At 42.7% G+C, this 23,401-nt stretch overlaps 1 protein-coding gene across 3 annotated transcripts; it reads right to left on the bottom strand.

The window, feature by feature from the left end:
• Nucleotides 1-101: 101 nt before the first annotated feature.
• Nucleotides 102-23,113, bottom strand: PDGFRL (platelet derived growth factor receptor like). Of its 3 annotated transcripts, XM_055712986.1 has the most exons (8): nt 22,926-23,003; nt 16,499-16,608; nt 16,130-16,159; nt 15,172-15,466; nt 7,335-7,486; nt 5,626-5,919; nt 5,194-5,333; nt 102-856 (listed from the first exon to the last, which is right to left on the bottom strand). In XM_055712986.1, exons 4-8 carry the CDS (start codon nt 15,369-15,371, stop codon nt 668-670), a joined length of 975 nt encoding a protein of 324 aa, XP_055568961.1. In that variant the 5' UTR covers nt 15,372-15,466; nt 16,130-16,159; nt 16,499-16,608; nt 22,926-23,003; the 3' UTR covers nt 102-667. The 3 variants fall into 3 exon arrangements, with proteins under 3 accessions (XP_055568961.1, XP_055568854.1, XP_055568916.1); XM_055712879.1 differs by lacking the exon at nt 16,499-16,608 and having other exon boundaries at nt 22,926-23,113; XM_055712941.1 differs by lacking the exons at nt 16,130-16,159; nt 16,499-16,608 and having other exon boundaries at nt 22,926-23,108.
• Nucleotides 23,114-23,401: the final 288 nt, after the last annotated feature.

Below are 23,401 nucleotides of genomic sequence, written 5' to 3'. Positions count from 1 at the left end.
ATCCTCTAGCACCTAAATATATATTTAGTATTACTTTTCCCTAGGAGTGAGGATTTTGTGTCTTTCTACATATGAAATGAACACAGACACATATACATATATGCACATACATGTTTATATTTTCATAATGTTCAGAAATTTAATTATTCTTGCATAAATAAACATTTGCTATTGGGTAATTCTGGAACAAGGTTATTTTGTGGTTTTTTTGTTGTTGTTTTGCTGCTGTTTTAAACAGCAACTTTAAAATTGCACAGCACCAGAACAGATACACCTGCTTGGTGAATTTTGAGGGATATTGAGTATCTTCTCAGTTCTCACACAAAAAGCAAAACCATACAGCAGGTTAACCTTATGAAAGAGTAGAGTCTGAGGAAAAGAGATTGTATGCAAAGGAAAGCCCAAGAGCACCTATTCCTAAAGATACTAAGCCGTGTGCATGTTCAGGCTTAAACTTTAATACTTCATAGTAGTTTTATTAACTGCACTGACTACTGCTGGGCATAAGGACCTCCATTCTGGCCTGTCCAGCTAGTGAATAGGGAATGCGTTGACATATGAAGAGAGACAGTGATAAAGCAAGCTACAGTTAAACACTAATAAAGAAAATAAATGGCTATAATGTCAAACAACATACCGTTCATTCTATGTCCACAAACCTTTCCTATCAATTTAGTTCCACTTGAGTAGCTACTGTTGTTTCTCCTTGTAGGTTCTGAGCTATACAAATGTAGTTTCCAGCATCTCCAGCTTCAAAATCCTCAACAACAAGAACACTCTTTGAGATTCTTGTGGTATGTCCAGTTCCTCTGTTTATCAGTCTCCAGAAGTTTTGGATAATCACAGGCCTCTCAGACTGTTTAAAAGAAAAAAAACCCAGGCACGTAAGAAGATAAGTGATTCTGCAACATGTATTTAGTGACACTACCCTATCAAACTCTGAACCAAGAGGTCAGATAGTACAAGCCTTGTACTTGTCCAAAAGTCAGCCTTGAGTGAGGAAACGGAAGGTGTCTCTGGCAGTTGTAGCAACATTCCTGCATTAAATATTGATGTACCAATAAATTGTGCCCAATAAGGGTAATACAATGGCTCTTCCGCTCTAACTACAGGTACCGCATATCTTCAGATTAGTGATGGGCTGCCAAAGCTCTGCTTGGAGTACATGAATGAACGCGGTTGTAACTGTGGTCCCCTTACTAAGGTTGCATCTAGGTACTTCATCAAACAGATGAGGTATCTCGGGGGAGATGTCGGGACAGACCTGTGAGCATTATTTTCAGACTCTGAGCATGTCTCGAAAAGGAAGGCAGCAGCGGCATGAGTTAGATCACCAAGCTTTACCTAGTGCTCTTCTGGCACAGAGAACAGCTTTAAATCGTGTGTTGCAAGACTAATTCCTCCTCCTCTAATTTCAGAACACTGTATTAGGTAACATTCAAGCAAACGCTAACAATTCAGAAATGCTTCTAAATTAATCCAAAACCATTATGCTTTCCAAAATGTAACTTCAAAGCCAAAAATACAAGGATGCTTCGAAAGATGCTTTTTAGATTTTGTTGTTGTTGTTGTAACTGGCTTTTTTCTTTCTCTCTTCTGTAAGAGAAGTCTGATGGACTGTTTACCAGGTCACACTCCCTGGCACCTCAGAAGTTTGCGAAAGACTGGATAAGAGAAACTGGCCCAAAACAGCCTAAGGCAGTCTCTTTCCTTCCAAGATCCATCATGCTAGTCAGCAGCTTTAATCATGTTGGCGTGTGCTATACCAATAACCTGGCTAAAACTGGTAAGACAAAGAGAGGTTCCTGCTTGCAAAGAAACCATCTCCTCTTGCTTCATGAAACGGATGGATTAGCCATTTACCAATATGGATGCTACAAGGCTTAAGCTAATAGTAGCAAAAGGTTAAGTAAATGAAACACTTACCTAGAGCCAAAGCTATAATTCTGCACTTGCAAAATGACCAGTACAGAAGAAGCTGCCAGTCTTCTTGAAGCTTAGGGATAAGTGCAATCGGGGAATACCTAGGAACTGGCAGGCACTGGCAGGCATTTACAGCTAGCAAGAACTTTTCTGAAAAGCTGGTAATCTCACCCAGAAATCCTTAGCCTTTTTGAAGGAATCGAGCCATTTAGCAGAGCTCTGCCTAGCAGAGCACTACCTCCTGTTGCCAGCCTGAAAATCAAGTACTACTGCCCACCTTTAGTTAGTTCTTAAATATAGCAAGTGAACTTACCTGACCCTACGGAAAGTGAAAGTAAAGGCCATGTGGGGCAGATGCTGTTTGCCTGATTGGGCTCCTGCTAGCCCAGTTTTCCTCAAACTAACTGCCTTCTGCTTTGAAGGTAGTTTCAGAGAATCATATTAAGGAGTAGTGCATCAGTATGCATTCACAGCAGGTGAATGAGCAGATGCAATTGCCAGGGAGTGGCAAGGGAAAAAAAAACCAACCACAACTGAGTGAAAAAATGAGGGAAAGGTTAGTAACTACAGAGATGAGATGAGGGTCTCTCCAGTGCAATGTATCTAGGAGCAAGCAGGGACTGAAGTGCTGCTTCTGCTCAGGGATCAAGTGGTAGGTGACAGCCCAGGTGCTGGGTGGGGTGGTGGCGGTAAGCAAAAACTATCACTGAGCTACCTGCACTGAAAGCAGCAGCAACGAATGGAAACATCCAGTGAATCTTAGAACTTTGTCAGTCTTTTTTCTTGCACAAAAGGTGTATCTGACCAGCATCATGATGGTCCTCTCTCCTTCCACCTCGACCTTTTCCTCTGCAGTATGTACTTCCTTAAGTCTTCAACAAGCATACAGTGCTCCTACTCTGATGTTTACTTACATCATTTTTCTGGGGCAGAAACACGAACACAACTCTTCCCTCCCTATCCCTGGGCACAGCTGGAGCTGAGACTATTTACTCCAGTGGATAAGCACATCAGCCCTTTCCAGGGCAGATGCAGGCCGGAGGCCAAAGTCTTTCTCAACCCCCCCAACAGATGGGTGCAGTGAGAGGGTGTAGGCCTCTGCTGATAGTGCATGTGCCCTGCACTGCAGCCACAGTATCCACAGCAAACAAGGGATTCAATTTGCATGTGTTTTGTTGTTTATATTCAGTTGGTGCCAGAGAGGCATAACTGTAGCACACCTGTCAGCATCAAGTGCTGTAAGACCACTGGAAACAACTGGGCCAAGAAAAGCCAGCAACCAGGTTTGGGCAGCCATTCAGCTGTGAAACATCTAAAAGTAGCAAGGGGTGGACATTAGCAAGATACAGAGTTTTGGAAGGCCAGGCTGAGTCTAGAATTTAATTCCTTCAATTTTTTGCTCTTAGTTAGTTACAAAAGACATAAAATTGGGGTTTGTATAGCCAGTTACTACAGCCCCATACACAGATATCAAGGGAAGCTAAAAAAATACAACAAAAGATCTCTCACACACACACACACAAAACCACCAGAAAACCGTATCAATCAACAAAGCTAATGTGATCAGCAGGGGCATTTCTTCTTTTCCCCACCCAAGAGAGTGAATCTTTGTAAGACTGTCAAGAGTTAAAGCTCCGACTTGAAGGACAGAGAACAAACTGCCATTTGTTGATGCATCCCACCCAAAGTAATGCTCAGAGCTAAATTCAGAGGAAGACATTGGGCATTTAACTCTAAAAACCTACTGCACTGCAGCTCCTTGAACTTGGAGGCACTTCAGTTTTCCCTAGCATTTTACTTTTAATTTCACCAACAGCCGCAGGTTTCTCTGCTCATTTAGACATCTGACCCTTTCTTTCTCAAACTCAAATGGACACCAGAAACAGGAATTCTGCTGAACTCTTCCAGTACTCCATCCCGTAGTTACTCTTCACCTAATTCGTGCTATCAGTACCAAACCCCCCACCAAATGCAATTGAGGCTGCCCTCCTTTAACAGCCAGGACAGGGCAGGGAGAGGAACTCAGTAATCGCTCACAAATGCTCAGACTTCAATAGTCTCAGCAGGAAAACTCAGGACAACCGGCAAGGAGGAAAGGAAAAAAAAAAAGGTGGAGAAGAGAGGGGGAAGTGAAAGAATGAACATCTAAGTAAGGACCTGGTTCTACATGCCCAGTGCCCTCACAAGCAACTGAAATCCCTTTTGTGCTCACTTGCTCTCTCACTATTTTTACCCCTGAAAAGGCATGCCACCCCTGCATGACAGTAGAGTGCTACAGTCTCTACCTTAGTGGCTACAGCAAACTTCTGGGGCTTTAGATTTGAATTTTCTCAAGCTTAGTAAGCAATGAACTCCAATCACTCACTTAAACGTTACCTCTGCTGTTAAATTACTTAATTCTATGCTGGCTCAAGGGGACCAGTGCTGATACAAGTACTTTATTAGCAAGGTACTTATTAGCATCATCCTTTGACAACCCAGTACTAGGAGGGCTGGCAAATGGAATACAATGCAATCCCCCAGGATCCCTTTCCTGTGGTGAAGGGTTCCACTTTCCAGCAGTCCTTTGCTCCCATCCTGCTTAGGATGAACAGCAGTAGAGATGAGGCTGGTTAAGGAATAGGTCCTACAGTAACTGGTCAGGGTGGGTAGAGGGAGAAGAGAGGGGACCATCAGTGTTGCTAGCCAGATACACCTTACTTTGTGCAAGAAAATAGGACCAACAATGTTCTAAGATTCACTGGATGTTTCCAGTGGATTCTTTCTGATGAGGCTGGGCAGAAGCTGATTTCTGTGCTCTGGTTACGGGCAACAATTAAGCTTAAAGAATTCTGTGCTGTGATGAATCATGTGCCCAAGCCATGGAAATGAAAGGGATATCAAATGCAGAGGTATCAGTGAGACTTTGCGGCTTACCTTGAATAGCCTCCTGATGCTGGCTGGCCTTTCTGAGGCTTTTCTTTGTAAACACTGCCAGAGGCCAAGTGCCTCTGGAATGGAAACACAAGGAGTGACCTTTGCTGAGCCTGATTTTTGCTAACATGGGTAGAGTTCTCCAGCTTCATTCCCGTGCTACTTCTAGCTCTTAGGGAAAGATGAGCTGAAGTTCAAAAGGGATGTGCTGCCTCCTCCTGCCAGCATGCCTAAGCTAGCAAGAAGCAGACACCAGAGTCTGAAAGAATCTTTACTCCAAATCTAGACACTGACTGGCATTCAAAGCATTGGCTTTATGAAGGACAAACCATTTCAGCCACAGCATACATTTCTCACCTCTTGCCGTGGGTACTGCCACCTGAAGTTCACATCTACATCTGGCTCCCCAAGGACGGTGCAGACCACATGAACGCTGTCACTGACTTCTGCTCTATTGGATGATGCTGCAATTGTGGTTGAGGGTGGGCCCTTGGGAACTGACAGAAAGACAGTGTTTGGAAGCAGAAAATTAGTTTCTAAAGTTAAATACAATTGTAAATTTTTTCCTCTGCTTAATCCAACACCTAAATGATATACACTTGCAACTCTCACCTCTACACATGGAAACTGATGGAATTTAAACCTACGAAGTTTTATCACATATGCTTTAGATCAAGATTTTAAAACTCTGTGATTACATTACTTATTTTATTTTTTTTTAATTTGTTTTCTAATCAATGCCAGCAGAAGACACAAGTCAGTGTAAGCATATAAAAACCTGCACTTTACCTTCCACATACAGTAGGTGATACTTGATGGAAATCTGAGGTGCTCCCTGTGACTCTGCTTTGCAGTAGACTATACCTTTATGATCAGAAGTAGGGTGCTGGTAGACAAAACCCTTCTTCACATCATAAATAATATCGGTTCCATCTGTTTCAATTTCTTCTGCTGGAAACTCCCTGTGTAGAGTTACTTTTGCTGAAGGAGTAGTAACGCGGCATGGGATGACTGCAGGCTTATCTGGGTTCAGGTAAACAATTTCAAAATAACTGGGAGTAGGTACAAAAAGTTCCTCTTTATCTGTGCAGAAGAAATGACAAGTCAGAATAATATTTACATTTTGGCTTAACAGAAAGAAGAGAAAGTACATTATGACAAGAGAAAATATTGCTCATTAAAAATTAACCCAAAGCTTTTTGCTTTAAATACACATACACAAAAGGAAAAAAAAAAATCAAATCAACTTTTCTAGCCTGTCAGTACATATTTATATAGCTTGCATTAAAAACGTTAAATCAAAAAGAAAAACAAAGTATTCTTCACTGTAATCAGATTTTTGTAATCTTAAGAAAATCTTTGGAACTCATCTAGATCTAATTCTGTTCACTCTCCCACTTTCAAAGAGTAACACATAAAAAAAAAAATCTACCACCACTGGTACAAAAAGCACTGCTAGAAAGGGATATTCTTTGGAGCTACAGCCTTTTCATACATATGATTTTAGGCAAATGTTTGATGTACTGCTCTAAGTAGCTGAAATATTTAATGCTTTTAGAATGACAATTAAAGAGTATTTCCGTATTTGGCATGCTGCTTAGAAATATAAAGCTGAAATTCTTCTTTCTAGCACAAGCATTTACATAATAACTTGACTGAAAAGTTTATTCCAGCCTTTCTAAAGGAATGTATTTTCAGAACGTTAAGCACTTCTGATAAATGGCTTCTGCACAGTCTCATAGTCTATTTTAGCTCCAAAATGTATTGTAAACAATCCTATCTTAGCATTTTGTACTAAAATATCTGCTAGCCAAGAATGGTTTAGCTCTAATAAGGCAGCAAAGGTCATTTTACCATTCAAAATATTTTCCAGGAGAAGAACAAAATAACCATGTGATTTCAGCTCTGTTGTACCAAGCAGCAGTAAACTGTGCACAGTTACCTACTATGGTCCTGTCCATGCAGTGTTGGGCCTACAGTCAACTTCAAGCTCTGTGGGACAACAGTGTGTTGCCCCAACATGCTATATAGACTCCTGGGAGAAACTGTGGCTTTACCGAGATCAGTGAGGTCAAGATTTTTAAGTCAGTGCAGGTAACTGGTGGAGGGGCAGGGGGGAGATCCATGTGGTCATCTGAATGCCATGACAAAATGAATCTTCTGCACAGATTTATTTTTCTTATGCAGACATTTTCAAAAATTCTACAAAACTAATAAAAAAATGTTTAAGATCCTCAGAACACGTTAGTATTTTCAAAGGTATTTGCTTTCTCTTGCATTATGCAATATTTTGAATACACAAATCCATAGGAAAAATGGACTCATAAATTACACTGAGCAAGTAATTTTGTGCTCACCAGCACTGTCTTCCGTAACATCCATTAAAAAAGATGAAAATCATGGAAGAAAAGTCTTGACAGTAAAATTGCTGATGTAGCTTTATTGCTGTCTTACTAGCGAATACTTTTCCATTACTAATCCCCCAGCGAGTTAATTACCTGTGAAAAAGATGTACGTTGAACCTGTTTTAGTCTCATCCTTCCTGCATTTGTTACCATTGCACAGCTGAAGCCAGCAGCTATATTCACCTGTGTCTGCTGCAGTGGAGTTTGCAAGGATCAGCTGACCATACCTGTCAAGCTGCTTTATACTGGGGAGAAATAAAACAAAAAGCACAGAGACAGATGTATTTCCTCTTATATTTCTGTCAGCTCACCTCTACTTTTGATTCTTTTATTCCCACTCTGCAGCTGACCCACCTTTCTCTTTTGGAGCTATGTTGCAACTTCCCCTTTTGCTTCAGCACAGACTTGCTTACATGAGTAGTTTCACTTATTTCAACTACTCATGAGCGCTTGCAAGCTGTTGCCTTCTGCAGTTCACTCTTGAATTCTTTTCAGTCCCCATTTTGAAACTAGACTGTGACTGCTGTAGACAGTATGTTCATTTATGTTTTGTCTCAGTTTGTTCATGTATATCCCACATTTTCATTCTCCAGGTCAACCTGCAGGCATCTCAGTCCTCTTTTGATACCATTAACTGTAGCACTGATTCAAGATAATTCGGAAGTAATAAGTAACAGGTACTTATTAATAAGAGTCTGATGATTTATGCCTGCTTTCAGTGTGAATGCTTTCTTATCTTAAACATACTGGTCCAAGTTTCCACTTGTGAAGACCATCATAAAGAGCTTCTGTATCAGCTTGGATTTGTTCTGCAAGTAAGTCATTTCGCACTGCCTGCTCTTCTGCCCTAAGCCACCTCACTGGCATCCTCTCGCTGGAGTTCCTCATCCCTCTTTGCTATTTCAGAGCATGATCCTGCGTACTGCTAGTGTCATCACATAACTACACAAAATTCACCCATGTGATTATTTCAGACTTGATTTTCTTTTTTACTCCTCCCCCTGAATTTCCCAGATACATCTCTCAGTGGACTGGCATTTGTAAATGTGCAAATATTTATAAATATGTAGCTATATATGTAAACACTGACAATGTTTCTAAGGGTCAAAGGTTCTATCTGTGTTCTATCTATGAAAGAGAGCAGCAACAATCTTATCGTGTTCTTTTTCTATTTTAAGGTTTGTTTTCCTGGCTCTTTCTTGCAGACAGATGGTGTTATAGTTGGCAGTCTGCTGTGTTGCCTTTTGATGGATTGCAAAAGCAATGGTCCAACAGTACCATTTTTCAGGGAACCCTGTCAGGACGGCCATGTGGCAGTACTGATGCACTCCACCACTCTGACCCTTAAAACTGTTATTTTCAACCATCTGCCTTTACATGATAGCACATCCAGAAGACATAGGTTTCCCGCTTTCCTTTGCAAGACACTGAGTTGCAAGGTCATTTCTGCTCTAACCAAGTCAGGAGAGATTTTTCCAGTTTTAGGCATTTGATGATAAACTTCTTTTCAGCGTTTCAGATGGGGTCTGGACAAATACACAGCTTGCATGAAGTCTGAACAGCTCCAATACTCTTATTCAGCTGTGGGTTCTTTGAATATTTATTATTCTCCTATGTCTTCTTATTAATGTGGCAATTATTCTGCAAGGCAGATACCTGACTGAATCATTTATTGCTGGGATTAGCATACTTTGAAGAAATTCCTCTAATTTGAGGAATATCCTCTAAAACTCTGTGTCACTGTGTAACAGCAGAACTACAGACATGCTTAACTGTACTGTATGCTCCAAATTCTTCGATTTACATCTTCATTGCAGGCAGACTATCTGCTTAAACAGAGAGGCCACTAGTTCCAGCTAGATACACTTCTCAACACTTCTGACTCCCTAGGTGTTCTGCTAGCAGTTTACACTACTACCAGCAATCATAAGCAACGGTTCGTTTAACCCAACGTTTAGTCTCCAGCCAAGGACCTTAGAAATCGAAAACACACCAAATACACAGTGTAAACAGGGCTGAGAATTATCTCTTCCATTAAAGCCCTCAGACCAGACACCACTAGCACACTCATCCACCACAGGGCATTTTGAGGCCTGCCTAAGGAACCAGGCAAATCATGTTTACGACCCACTAATGTGCTTGTCTTACGTGACCTCATCTGATTCCACTTTTTGGAATCATGTAATTATGGAGTAGTAGCATTTTCATTTTTTAATACATACACTACCTTACATTATAAATTATCTTCAGTTTTTGGATAAGCTTTGAGAGATTCCTATTCCTGCAAGAGATTCTGCTGTGTATCATACCCAACAGGAAGAAAAGAGAAATATAAAACATATCTTAGTTTGTATTATTATTTAGTTTTACAGTTCACGTTTCACAGGCTACATGATTATATCAGCATAAAATGTTTTGCAAGTATCCAGTACCAAATGTCAACATTACAGAGAAACCATTATGCCAGAACATTTTTGCCTCCAACTGCTAGTGCAGACACTGAACCATAGCTCAAAATCCCAACAGACAGAAAAATAAGGTCACAGTTAATTAATTGTTGTACAGTGTGTTCTGCTTAACTGAGAACATGCTATCCAATAATCAATGGAAATAGCCTAGTGAAGTAGTCATCCACAAACACGCACTAACAAAACCTGGCAACCGAGAGTGGAAGTGTTGAAACTTGTGACATGACCATATTAAGCAGACAAAACAGGCCGTATAAAGTAAATTATAAATAGTAAATCCTGCAGCTGACCAATATTTCCAGAAAAATTTTTATTTCATTAGTATTTTAGATGCTGGGAAATCTGACTCAAAAGCCAAAACTTTCCTGGACTCTACATATCACAAAGTAAAAACACTGTATATACAAACATTTTGAGACTGTTTAAAGAAACGAGAAAACTACTCCAAAATCATATTCCAGGCATTCTCCTTAGTAAGCTTTATATATTTAAAGTTCAAAAGATCTTTGCCAGAAAAACTACGCCAAGTTTAGAAGCTTAAACCCCTCCCAACATATAGAAAGACAAAAAGACAGTGTACATAGCATCACTTAAAAGCATCTAGCAAACTCCTCTCAAGCAGCTGCATTCATACTAACAAAAGAGAGCTTATCTCAAATACAGTCTCACTAGGAGGGGAACATAACATCCTACTGTTTAACACAAGAAAAAAATCCTTAGCTTTCAGAGCATACAGAACAAAATGAAATTCAGTTATACACATGAGCACAACCGACACCCTACTAAGCCAGCAGCAGCCTGCATTCACTGAAAGCAGTCTAATTTTGCCCTCTACAACACAGTTTCCACAGTACTTGTGAGTGCTCCTCTCCATGCAACCCTCACACTCACAAATGTGCATATGATGCATGTCTGGCTCTTTGCTCCAGTTTCTTCCACTGGATCAGCTCCATTTTACATGAGTTTATTTAGCAGATGATGTTCTGTGATAAATACAGCCGGTCTTCGGCAAGTGAGAGACCCGTGCTCCAAGTCAGACAGAGCAGAAACTGTGTGAAGTTAAGGCTGCCTTCATCTAGAGCAGCTTTTTGCTGTAAAGCATAAGAAAGGGAAGACATGCCTGCCTTTGTTTCCCTTTCATTCCTTTCAGGTTTTGATCCTTCTCATACACTGTAGATCCAGTTTCTGGGCGAGCCTGCAGTTATTAATTTGTTATGCACAGTCTTACAAAACAGCATTCCAGCCCTTCTGTTCTGGAGGTGCACAGGCTACCTTTGACCGTTACTGCTGCCAAGATTTTTGGCCAGTTCAGGCAGTACACAAAATTTTCAGACAAAAGGTTATCTGCAGGGTGTATTTACGCTGCACAAGGCAAGAGAACATTACAAATAATAAGCTAGTCCTGAAGGAAACCGGTGTGTGTCCTTAGTTCGGGAGCCAAGTTTGCATGATTCTAGTCTTCTCCCCAGAGTTGCACTGCACGCTGCAGTCTCTAAAGCTGAGTAAATCAGTTCAGTGCGTACTGTTATTTACTTCAGTTACGACAGGGGAAAAAGTCTTTCTCCTCTGGCTCAACAAAAAACAGCCAAAGAATCCTCCTCCTCCTTTCACTCAGCATCTTTCCCTCCCCCCATACGGTAAGTTTAACATATATTAACAGCTACAGACCTATTAAAAACTGAGACCCTCTAGTATAAGTAAGCGAAAATATTTTATTTACCAGGTCATAAAGTACACCTACAAAGACAAACTCAAAGAAGGTACAGCCACTAATACTACAGAAATGGCTTTTTTAATTATAATCTCTTCCTTCTTGTCCTCTAGGCTGCTGTGTTCTCCTTACCATAGGGGCGAGTTAAAAACATGCCAAGCATGGCATGGTGACAACACTTCTGGCTTTTATCCCTACTTCTTTTTGCAACCACCCATAGGAAATACATTACATGGATGCTAAACTGAACGAGTTGCAAACCAAAACACCCTCTTCTCCTAGACATGAAGCGGAATGCAGTGAGCATCTTCAGCATCAGCTCCTGCCCTGGACCTCTGACCAACTAGGCTACAAATGTCCTCAGCACCCTGAACCTTAAGGTCTCTTCTGCCTCCTGTAACTGTAATTCTGTTTAGATGCCAGGGTCCTTAAAGCCTCCTCCCTTAGCAGCTGCAGTTAGAGGATGTTAGCAGTTCCCAGGAGATGTAAAACACCTTGTTTGTTGTTTAAATTCCCACCAGACCAGTCGAATTTGTACAACCCTCCTACTATATAAAGAAAAAACAGGAACTGGATGCCTGAGCATCTGCTCTTGTAGGGACAACAAATGAATAAAAGAACAGCAGTCATTAGTCCCCAGCAATTACAGGGACCTCCACCACCATTACCCATCCTCCTCACTTACCTTCAGGCCTGGCAACCAGCTCCTTCTTCACTTTTCATTACCTCCTCAGACCCCAACCATTCCCCCCCTGCTGCTGCCACTAACACTGGTCTGCACCAGTGCCCCAACTCCAGCAAGACCAGCATGGTCAAAAAGCCCAACCCAGCTGGTTAGCTCAGGTTTCACCCCACACCTCACTAATTGGTAATGAAGGGATCACCTTATAATTGGTCTTTAGGCATTCAAAAAGTGTTAGAAGGTACTGGACGTGTACCTATCTAGATGATTAAACAACTTTTGCTGTAGGTTATTTGATAGTAAGTTTTCAGATTTCTCCCCCTTTGCCCTATATTCAGCATTTTGTTTTAAAATATATCTTTTTATATATTTGTAATATACTTGTAAAATTTTAAAATTTGCCTATTGTAGTTGGTGCTTGGCCTTTTTTATGCCACCAGGAAGACCTAAGCTCCTCTTGAATGATGGTCATTACATTGTCAACCTTTTCTGCTGCCAGTTCACTTACAGACACTACCAACTGAGAACACAATAACATGCTATCTTTATGATATTTCCAGTTAAATTCAGTCAAAACTTTCTAAAACCATGGAATGTAGATTTCATAGTTCACATCCTATAAAGCAAACTTTGTTTCATATGCATCTATTAGCACTACAGCAAAACCCCTGAGATAATTACCAAAGTCATCCTAAAAATGTGACAAAAACTTAACTGCACAGAATTCTGTGGTCAAGGTCTCCATAAAATCTTACTATTCGGTGGCTCTGAAGTATGCTACTTATCTATGCTTTCCATTTCTCCAGTTAACTATAGGATCTTCTGCTTCCTTCAAAATAGTTGATTCAGTCTAACTCAGCCTTACTGCTTCAACAACTTAATACAAAATAATATTTCTAAAGCAAAGTTGATCATATTTCAATACAGAGCCTTAAACATAGCCTAACATACTTCTAAAAGAAAATAAATACTTAGGCAAGTTATATCCGCCCATCCAAAATGTTTGATAGCATTTATTTTGTGTGACGTTATTAACTTCTGTTCTATGGTTAAAATACTACAAATACTGAGAACTTGAGTGAGAACAAACAGGTAAATTGCTGAGGCAAGAGAATCCCAAAACACAAAATGCCAAACTACCCAACTAGGAAACGCCTATCTTTTTTTCCCTAAACTACCTTAAATTCTTGTATTTTGTCCCATGTGCATCACTAGAAAAGTACTTAATTTTGCAAGACCGGAATAGACAGTCAAATGAATGAAACAGCATTCAGATTCCTCTCCACAAACTGTGAATACTTGCCTTGCCTCCTTCAGTGCCAGATGCTAACACTCAGATAACAGGACCTGGAGGTCTACAGGACAAAAATCATGCCAACAACCTATCTGCAAATGCACAAAACGTAAGAGACACTTGAAAACGACAACCGCCGCCCAAAAACGCACGCGCTCCCTGCTGATCCCATTTTGCACTTTCAGCTTTGGCTTGCTGGAAGGCACGGTCTGTATGGTAGCTGATAAACGCCACCTACTGGAATAAATCCAGATAAAACACTATTTCTTGCCAAAGAAAAAGCAGTAGTTTAAATCGGCCACAAGATCTTTTGAGAGACGTTGCTGTGATAAACCCTCTGCAGAAAGAGGCTTGCTGCCACAACTTACTGTGACAGAAGCCTTGCCCTAGCTACAGAGGTTTATTCAGCCAGTGTAGCTCTTGAACTCCTCAGCTGTCAAGGGGCAAGCAAATAAACACTCCGAGAAGGAACAACTCGCAAATTTCAGAAGGATATGCTAGAGATCACAGTGTGTAACTGCCAGTCTTCAGCACCCTTCTTTAAGAAGAGAGGTGGGAAGGAGAAGAATGTATCTGCAAAATTAATTAACTGGGAGTGATTTTAACGTAGCCTGATACCCGTAAATAAGTGAAATAGATCACAGAGACTCAGATAACCTGTTATTTAGAGAGCCCATATATACTTATATTTAATTTAGGAACAAAAGGACAATAGGAGTTGATACCTTTGCTCATACCTCTGTGCCTCTCACCTAATAATTCAAGAAAAGCTCATTATAGCTCTTTCTTATGGCATCGTTCACAGTGCTCGTCTCCTCACTACTTGTCTTTCATAGACATTGATCTCCACAAAACACCCAGTGAAAATAAACACTACTCATGGCCAAAAAAAACAAAAGGCCTGTGGAAGACAGCCTTAAGCTCATTGTATGCCCCCCTCTTTCAAATACAGAAGTTACTACATTTAACTGTGTGCCTTCCCAGTTTTTGAGGATAGTAAACAAATGTATGAGGTTTTGGAAGGAGATGCTTAGCGCAACAGGACACTCACCTGGTGGGGCAGAGAAAGGCAGTGTCCTCAGTTCCTCTTCCTGCTCTAATAACTATTTATGCAGTTTCCATTAAGATGTCACTAGATGAAAGAAAAAGCCTTCCTAAACCCAAGGTGACTATCCTCAGTGTTAAACTCTGCCACACCACAAACCTCACAATTCTCTTTTGGACACAAAGGTAACTTGGACTGACAAAGACTACTCTTATTTGCTCCTTAGCATGGAGGCTGGTGTATTTTTCTGCTAGTGGGGAGATGTGGGTTTGAGCTTCTTCAGGAAATCAAATCTTTGTGCCTCAGGTGGCAGGTACATTAACAACCAGTACAGCCCACCAGAAGCAGGTCTCTGTAAAGCAACAGAGTTGCTAGTGAGTACCTGACAACCACACTCACACATTTTGAGGGTTTTACTTTGGACTAGCTCTAATATGGTTCCCTGTTAGTGGCTGGAGCACACTGGTGTCCTGCTAGACCACATCTTCTATTTTACATTCTTCTGAAGGAAATCCAGTTCACATGCTACAAGACTAGTCCACAGTGCAAATCACAGGGCAGTAACTGGTGACAAGTAGATGATGCTCATCCTTTTTTGTTGACATTAGAAACCACTAGTTGGAACATCTCAATTGTAAAAATATAAACAAACAAACACACACCAATGGTGTTGAAAGCAGTAGGAAAAAAAAGGGATTTTTTCTTCCCCTGAAACTGCAAAATACCTTACCTGAGTCTGGAGTCTTTAAAGGTGTCCAAGTACGAAGGATAGTTCCAAGTAACATTACTCCCCTTACATCGCAATTCTATGCTTTGTCCTGCAGACAGGCTTAAAGTGGCAGCTAGTTTCTGGAAACGACCTTTATCCATCACCTGTGTCAGTATGGACTGGGACTTCAAAGAGGAGTCAGCAGGTTCTCTCTCCTTCATTTTGGGGGTTCTGGGTTTTACCTTTTTGTTAACAGGCTTAATTTTGTTTTCCCCAGGTTCTTTTGGATGCTTACTCTTCGCAGGCTGTCCAGTAACTAGTAAAATAAAGAAAAGAAAATAATGTTACTAATTAGGAAAAGGTTATATAGTCTTTTTGGGGAAAAAAACCAACCACTTCCTCCTTATCACAGAGAGGAACTGAAGTTTGTTCTTCCTATAAAGGGTTCGTAAAAATGAGTAAGAGTTAATTCCCATAAGTTTTTGAAGTCTCTGGCATGATCCATTTTCCTGGGGAAAAACGGAAAAGAGAGCTTTCAACAACACGTGGAAAATCTATACTTATAGTTCACATAAGCAGACAAACATGTAAGGCATGAGAATTTTACAAATGGGAAGAGAAAGAAACAGCATTTCTATCTCCAGTTACTTTTGTCATTTCTACCCCACATCATTGCCATTTAGTACACAACGCTACACAAGTTCTCCGTCTTCATACAGGTGTCACACACCCATCAGTTCCGCGTAACCCTTTCATACACCATGTTACTGTAAGAGACACATGAAGAAAAACTGGCAGGTGTGAAACCTCATGATTTATAAAATATTGATAGTGATGCAGTTCTTTTACGGTAAGTACTGTGAAAATACAAATGGCACTTAAGTCACTCAAAGGTAGTATTTAATTCATCACTTCTCTGTAACACGTCCAGATGAAAACAGAACCTTATTTAGAGGCAAATGGTAAGAGATTTCATTACCTGCTAGAGACAACAGGGATGCCCAGCTGCCTGTAAAAACAAAGCAAAGGAAATGGAAAGGAAAAGTGAAGTGTCTTAAATTAAAAAAAAAATAAATAGCAAGATATTCCCATTTTACCCGACAGCAGGAAGCACAGAACTTTTGTGAGATGAGCCTAAAACTGTTGTCCCCAAACATCAAAAACTCCATTAACTGTGCCTCACACTTAATTCACATTGAAGGCGGCTTTTCCACATGAAAATGCTGGAGTATTTTATTGTACAAATCAATCAACAAGCACCCACTGGAATTAAAAATAGCCCTGCTGTACAGTGAGTTAACATGAATTAAAAACTGGTACTGGCTGCAGTATGAACAGCGGCACTTACCAGACTCCTGCCACTGGTGGCTCCCGTGACGTTCCTCATACCCTGGCTGAACACCTTGCGCTGCTTCAGCCTTCTACTTCTCTAAGCCCAGGCTGATGTACATCACATCTCTTTTAAATGGCACAGAGCTTTGTGAGAACAAATTTAAAAAACTGGAAATTCAACCTGAACATAAGAAAACACTTTTTCTGTGAGGGTGGTCAAGCACTGGCACAGGTCGCCCTGAGAGATTGTGGAGTATCTATCCATCATGGATGGATAATCAAAACCCAACTGATGCTAAGCAATGTGCTCTAGGTGGCCCTGCTCGAGCATAGGGTTGGACTAGATGATCCCAAGAGGTGTCTTCCAACCTCAGCCATTCTGTGACTCTGTGTTCTCAGCATGCAGACTAAGGCTGCCTGTGCAGGAGCATTTGTCTTCTGGTCTCACACCAACTGAAAAATAAACTGGAAGACAGCAATTTTGAACTCTTTTGGGACTCTTAAGTAACAAGTTTTTTGAGAGGCACGCATCCAGTTACTAAGGTACATCCCTCCCTTGCCACACAGACAAACATTTTTCCCGGTTCTACATTATGAGCAGTGGTGAAGTTGATCGCAAAGATGCCTCACCACCATAAAATGCACCACAAACTAAAGAGATCAAATATAAATGCCTTCCAAAGATCATGATAGTTTAAAATAAAGAGTAACATTTTATAGTTTCTGGAAGGGAGACTGAAACAAATATTTATGTTTCTTCCTATTTTTCTTAGCACCTGTGATGCCACTGGCTATGCAAAATTGAAAGACTTCAGGGAATGATGGTAACAAAGGAGAATTTCAGAGAGGTGGCAGCTGCTTCCCACAGAAGACTATGAAGTAGGGCTTTTCTAGTTACTCAGAGCACGGTACCCTAGCGAGTGACGCACTGCATATATTATAGGGGCAAACAGTTGGTGCAGGAGCACTTCCTCCCTGCATCACATTAGAAAAGCTACAGTTGTAGCCTTACAGAAAGTGGGTCAGGACAAATGTCTACTTAGCCAGTACCTTCACCCTGACACCACCCAGTGTCAGATGTCAACCAGGGAACAGGACAACCATCTCTGCCCCTCTGATACTAGTGTCCCAAGAACCTTTAGCTCAAGGGAGCTGTGAACCACGGTTTCTGTCATTTTATTGTCCTTGGTGGATTTTTCCTTCATGAATTGGTTTGGTCAATTTTCAAAACTACAGAAATTATACATAAACATTAGATGCCTCATAGTTTTTGTATTAAGTGAATAAACAGCCATTGTTTCTCCAACAACTTTCTCTGCAGCACTTGTACTTTACAGAATTTAAGTGTCCTTAAAACATATCCTTTCTGGGCTGACACGTCCTACTCTTATTGCTCCTTGTAAAGAATATGCATCTCACAACAGTTCAGTTACATTTGGGTAATGGGAAGAAGACAAAAGCAGACTGTACACCAGGTTCAATATACGGTCAGTCACAGTTGCACATATTAATGGTGTCTTCTTTCCTGTCCAAACAGCTCACTACTTTTCAAGAAAGAAATATTAGGAGCTGAATTTCTCTAGAATGAACAAGTGTCACTCCAAGATCACTTTAAGTAGGAATTATCGGTTAGAAATTTCTAAGTAGAAACCCATCAATGTGTATATGAAGTTTGAATCATTTGTGTTACTTCGCATCCACCAACACAAAATTCAATTCCTATTTTCAATGCCCAGTCTTTCTAAACGGCGCGATCCTTCTGCAACTCTTTACTAACAGTTTTCTTTTCTTTTAGCAGATTTAGAAATATGCTGAAAAGCACCTGCCTTACAATATCCCTGTGAAATTCACTGAATAAAAACAAATTCATGACCATACTGTAAAAACTGAACGTTAATTCCCACTCTTAGTTATTACTCCATGAGGTCTACCCATGTCTCACAGCACCTTGGTTCCCATGGAGTCTTTAACAACAGGCTTATCAAAAGCCTTTGGCAACCTAAGTATATCAACCAACTCATCCATGGCCACATTCTTATAAAGTCCTTCAGAGAACTTCAGCAGATCTGCAAAACAAAACACACTTCTGATTTCCGGGTGGGGGCAGCCCTACAAAGCCGTACTGACTCTTCTGTAATTTATGACTATTTATCCATGAGTTCTATTTACAGAATACAGAGATCTGGCTTTGTGCCTGTACCTCCCTAAAAAATCTTAAAATACTGGCACGTTTCCATTTCCCTGGAAAGGAGTAGTTGTATGATAGGCTATGCACCCAAGTTAAGACTTCAGTGATTTCAGATTCAACTTTCTTTTAAGTCTCAGGTGTGTATCATCAAATCACAATGCTTAAACACTGTTCATGTTGTTGATTTTCTCTAAAGCCAAATCTTTTGGCACATTAATGAGATGTCTAATGATTTTCCTCATACAGACAGAGCCTGCTATTACAGTGCCCAGTAGGATACTGCACTCAATGTTTCTGATATGCTTCTCATGTCACTATTTTCCATTAAAACCTCCCTAAGCACCTCCATAGTGAACATGGGTGCACACAAATAACTTTTTAATTTAAGCTTTACTTTCTGTAGGTGTTCTTTCTTATCCCCCATTTCTACCAGCCTTACAAATTTTGCGGCTATCTCTCCCTGCCCAACCCCAGCACATCAGAAGAAGAAAAGGATTTATGGCTGATTTTACCCCTTTTGCAAGCTGTTTCTCAAACTCTTTTTGTCTGCCTTATTCTGGTTTTTATATTTAATCCATATGTGTGTTAATGAGCCTCCTCATCTTATGTAATTCCCCCTTCCAAAATTAAATGCATCAGTCGTTTCTTTGGCTTTTATTATTCCTGCAAGAATATTAAAACTACAGTCTGGCTGTTCTAAAGCAACATCTGAACCCAATTACCCAAGTACTACTCCAGATCAAGTCAAGCACTGCTGCTTTTCTCAGGGATTCTCCGAGTAGCAGCTCTAAGAAGTCATCATTTGTGGCATCTAAACAATAGCACTTGGAGTCACACCCCAACACGTCTGATCCAGCCTGTGTGAGGGTAGGTAATTTTTCCTTTTGCTTTTCTACCCAGTCCTTGCTGCCCCTCTGATTTTCCTTAACAGAGTGATCATTCCCTCCATTATGCTGGGTGGTCAGTTACTAGGTTGTTCTACACAAGGCTGGTATTTCAGTCCGGATGACTTACTGACAAAACCCACCAGCAATTAGATTTAACACTAAAGCTTTCTTCAACACATACTGCCACCTTTCCCTTGGGTTGAGCTATTCCATCTTTCCTGTGTAATTAGTGCCCTAGTATTAGAAGGTCCCACTGATAGGCCTGGTAAGCCTTTTAGATGAGCATTCCCATTTCAAAACAGCAGTTCCAGCTCCTTGTACTTTCCAGAATTGTCTGCAGAAGCACACGAGACTTGGTCCAGCCACTCTTTTCTTCCCCTCACTCAAATCCTACTGAAACAGGGCTACTTGTTCAAACTACTCTGCCACTTCCACTATGCTCTGCCCACCCCAATCACGACACTTGTTCAAAGGCACACAGATTTTATAACCTCCTCCCAAGGAAAAGCATCATTCCAAACTGTGTGCTCTTCTACACCTGACACTCTGCCTTTAAGAAACTTAAAGACTCCCCTATGAAAGCTTTCAAGTTCAAGTGCCAAAAGCCTGGTTTTGATTTTCTCTAGATGAAGTTTTTCCTCTCCACACAAGCTCCCTCTGTTCCATGTTTCCGTAGCTCTCAGTAAGTCTGAACACTTTCCTCCTATATCACACCCCCAGCTACACAGTGAGACTCTTGTCTGTCTGACCTTGCATGTCCCTGCAGGTGACAGCAGGGGCATTTCTGGAACACCGTCAGAGGACCTTTTATCTTCCTACACAGAAAACCTAGTCCTGCCTCACTGCTGCACCTCCCTGAGGTGAATTTCCAAGCAAGCTGTGACCACACTCCTCCCCAACACTCTTGTGTCTGTTCAGGTATCTACTGATGCCACCACCCCTGTACCTCACAATCCCACCTTCTCTTATCACTGCATCAAGTATCTGCATGCCCAATAACTACGTTAACTGGTACAGAAGTCTATTACTTAAGAGGACACACAATCAAATCCCTCCAGGAGCAACAGAACCCACCACACAGATTCCTCTGTTTCCATACCCAAACTGCAAGACTTTCCCAGGGAAGGGAATAAACTCAACTAGCCCACTTACGCAAGTACATTAATATGCCATGTCTGGGATACTTTACCGTCTCAGCAGATTTACTGAGTGCAGGGCCCTCACTGTTTCAATCCAGCAGCAGCACTTCTTATTAATAAAGTAATAAAATTAAGACTTAGAGGAAATACATTCATTGAGAAATTTCCTCCTTTCAACCTCTGATCAGCTCATAATGTCAGTTCTAAGACGCCCTGTACTCATTTCCTCTGAATTTCCAACAGTACATTCAGGGTCCCTACTAACTCACCAAGTCAAAGTAGGAGACTATGCATGAATATGTCACAGAAACACACCACAGAGCACTTTTGCTTCTGGTTCATAGTATTTGCCTCATCCTACCCTATAATGTTTGTCTGCCTCTTGTTCTCACAGATGTTACACACAGAACAGCCCCCAAATAAGCGTTACTCACATAATCCTAAAAAGCATCCAGTTTTGACTTGAGACATCACCTATATCCAGATTTGCATTCCACTGGCTTAAAAGCTCCACAGGTTATAACTCAGGAAGGCCCCTGATCTTCTTCTAGTGTCCACCTAGAGAACTTCAGAAGCAGAGAATGAGCAAGGTCTCCCACAAGGCCAGAGGAATCATGTCCACTGTCTGCCAGATTCCACAAGGCAGGCCCCTTGCTACATCTTGGCAGCATCACCGACCTTTCAACTCTCATAATATTAACGAATTCTTCCTTGAAACAAAAAAAACCAATCAAGTTGAGATTACCATAAAGGGTAATTCTTAACCACCAGGATTAAGATGAGAGGAAAGAGTCTTCATGATCACAAGTAACGTAACAAAACAGGTTGGCCACATATTTGTGGTCCTTCAAATGAAAAGTTAAGCATCTGAAGACTCGCACGGACAATACAGTGACACATCAACACTCATATGGACAATCTGGAGGGACATAAACTAAATTAGGAAGGCTATTTTGGAATGACAATGTCTACATTTGGACTTTTACAAGCTGTAAACAAAGGAACTGTCATTAAGTACACCAGGTTACCTTCTCCCCTAGCTAAGCTTCTGGATGACATTGCATGAAGCACCCAAACCTCAGTATAAACCAGACAAACTAAGAAAAACATGCTCCTGGGGAATCTCTTGCCCAAATTACAACTCATGTCATGTTCTCAAATAGAAAACACTCTTCTTGATGTGGCAGCGCACACCCACAGACCGGGCCTTCAGCAGAATGCTGGTTGGGAGCACAACTCCTGCACACAGGGTCAACAGAAAAGCTGGGCTGAACAGGGCTCCTGGGAGCCCCCCGCCCCCGCTCAGCTGCCCAGAGCTTTCTCCCGTTGATCTCCGACTGTCCCAAAGGCTGGAGACTCTACTGCCTCCACTGACAACTTCCTTCGGTGCTTAACAGCTCTCAGGATGAAGGGGTTTTTTTATGTTCTTACAAGAATTTTTTCTTTACGACCGACCCACGGGCCACTTGCGTTAAGCGCCTCCTTGCCTTTCCCCGCGCCTCAGAGCCTGCCTCCAACTTCCCTGCAAACCCTGCCGCCGGCTGCGTGAGCCCTGCTCCCCTAGGCCTTCCCTGAGAAAAAAAGGAATTGGGCTTTTTGGTTTCTTCTGAATAAGTTTTACTAAGTTTACTCGCATTTTGCAAGCAGGAAACAGCCTCCCTTTTACCCAGTTAAAGCCTATGCAGGTCAAGGACGGGTTACAAATGTCCCTTCCCAGTCAAAACCTTGCCTCTTTCGCCACCAAGACTTCAGCAAAACCTGAAACTGAGTTACGAGTAAAGTTCCGTCCGCTCTGCAGACGCACAACTGGGCACAACCACCTCTTTTCTCCCCCCACCCCCTCCGGCGAGGACCCGCATTTCGGCCCCGGCTTCACCGTCGACCCTCCAGAGAAAAGGCGGCGGGGGGCAGCCGGTGTTGCCCAAACGCCGCTCCCCAGAACCGCGTCGGGGACCGACACCACACGGCGGAAAGCCGCGGCAGCTTGCCGGCCGCTGACCAGGACAGCAGCCCGCCTTCCCCCCGCCTCTGCCCAGCCCGACGGGAGCCCCGCACACACCCCGCGATGGCTCCCGGGCCTGCGCCGGGGGCTGTCCTAGCGGGGGAGCCGCGGGGCAGGGGCGGCCGGCGAGGGAGGCGGCCCGGCGGCAAGGAGAGCCCGAGGAGGCTCGCAGAGTGCGGGAACCCGGCGGGGCGGCGGAGCGGAGGGCGGCGGGGGTCGCGGCTCACCGTGTGGCAGCGTCTCCTGCAGCAGCAACAGGCTGAGGAGCACCCAGAGCCGCATGGCTGGAGCGGCCGTGGCGCTGGGCTCAGGCGGGGCGGGCGCGGCGGCAGCGGCGGGGCGCGGCGCGGGGAGGAGCCGGCCGGCGGCGGCCTCTGCCCGGGGACTGCGGCTGCCTTCGCCCGGGAGCCGCCGCCGCCCGCGGTTGTTCGCTGAGGGAGGGAAGGGCCGCGACGCCGCGCAGGGGGGCCGGCCGAGGGTGTCCGCCGCGGTTCGCGCCGGGCGGGGCACCTGCTGCGGCGCTTCGCCTCCCACACGGGGAAGGCGGCGGGTGCCGGAGCCCGGCCCGAGCTGCTGCTCCGCGCTCCTCGCCGGGCGGCTGCGGGCGGCGCCCGGGTCTCCCCGCGCAGCGCAGGCCCAGCGCGCTCGCACGGCACTCCAGGTGCAGAGCGGGAGCAGAGCTGCGTCCCAGACAATCGCGACC

This window comes from Falco cherrug, chromosome 1, assembly GCF_023634085.1.
Source record: "Falco cherrug isolate bFalChe1 chromosome 1, bFalChe1.pri, whole genome shotgun sequence".
Taxonomy (NCBI): domain Eukaryota; kingdom Metazoa; phylum Chordata; class Aves; order Falconiformes; family Falconidae; genus Falco; species Falco cherrug.
This window is presented reverse-complemented; position numbering and strand designations above follow the sequence as displayed.

Bases quoted from the DNA above. Each gene is read 5' to 3' on its own strand.
- PDGFRL (XM_055712879.1), bottom strand. From the start codon at position 22,980: ATGCGGCTCTGGGTGCTCCTCAGCCTGTTGCTGCTGCAGGAGACGCTG. The intron at 7,487-15,171 runs GTAAGGTATTTT...ATTTCTCCCCAG, and splicing joins TTTAAAGACTCCAGACTCAG to TATAAAGCAGCTTGACAGGT. The intron at 5,920-7,334 runs GTAATTAACTCG...TCTTCTGCACAG, and splicing joins AACGTACATCTTTTTCACAG to ATAAAGAGGAACTTTTTGTA.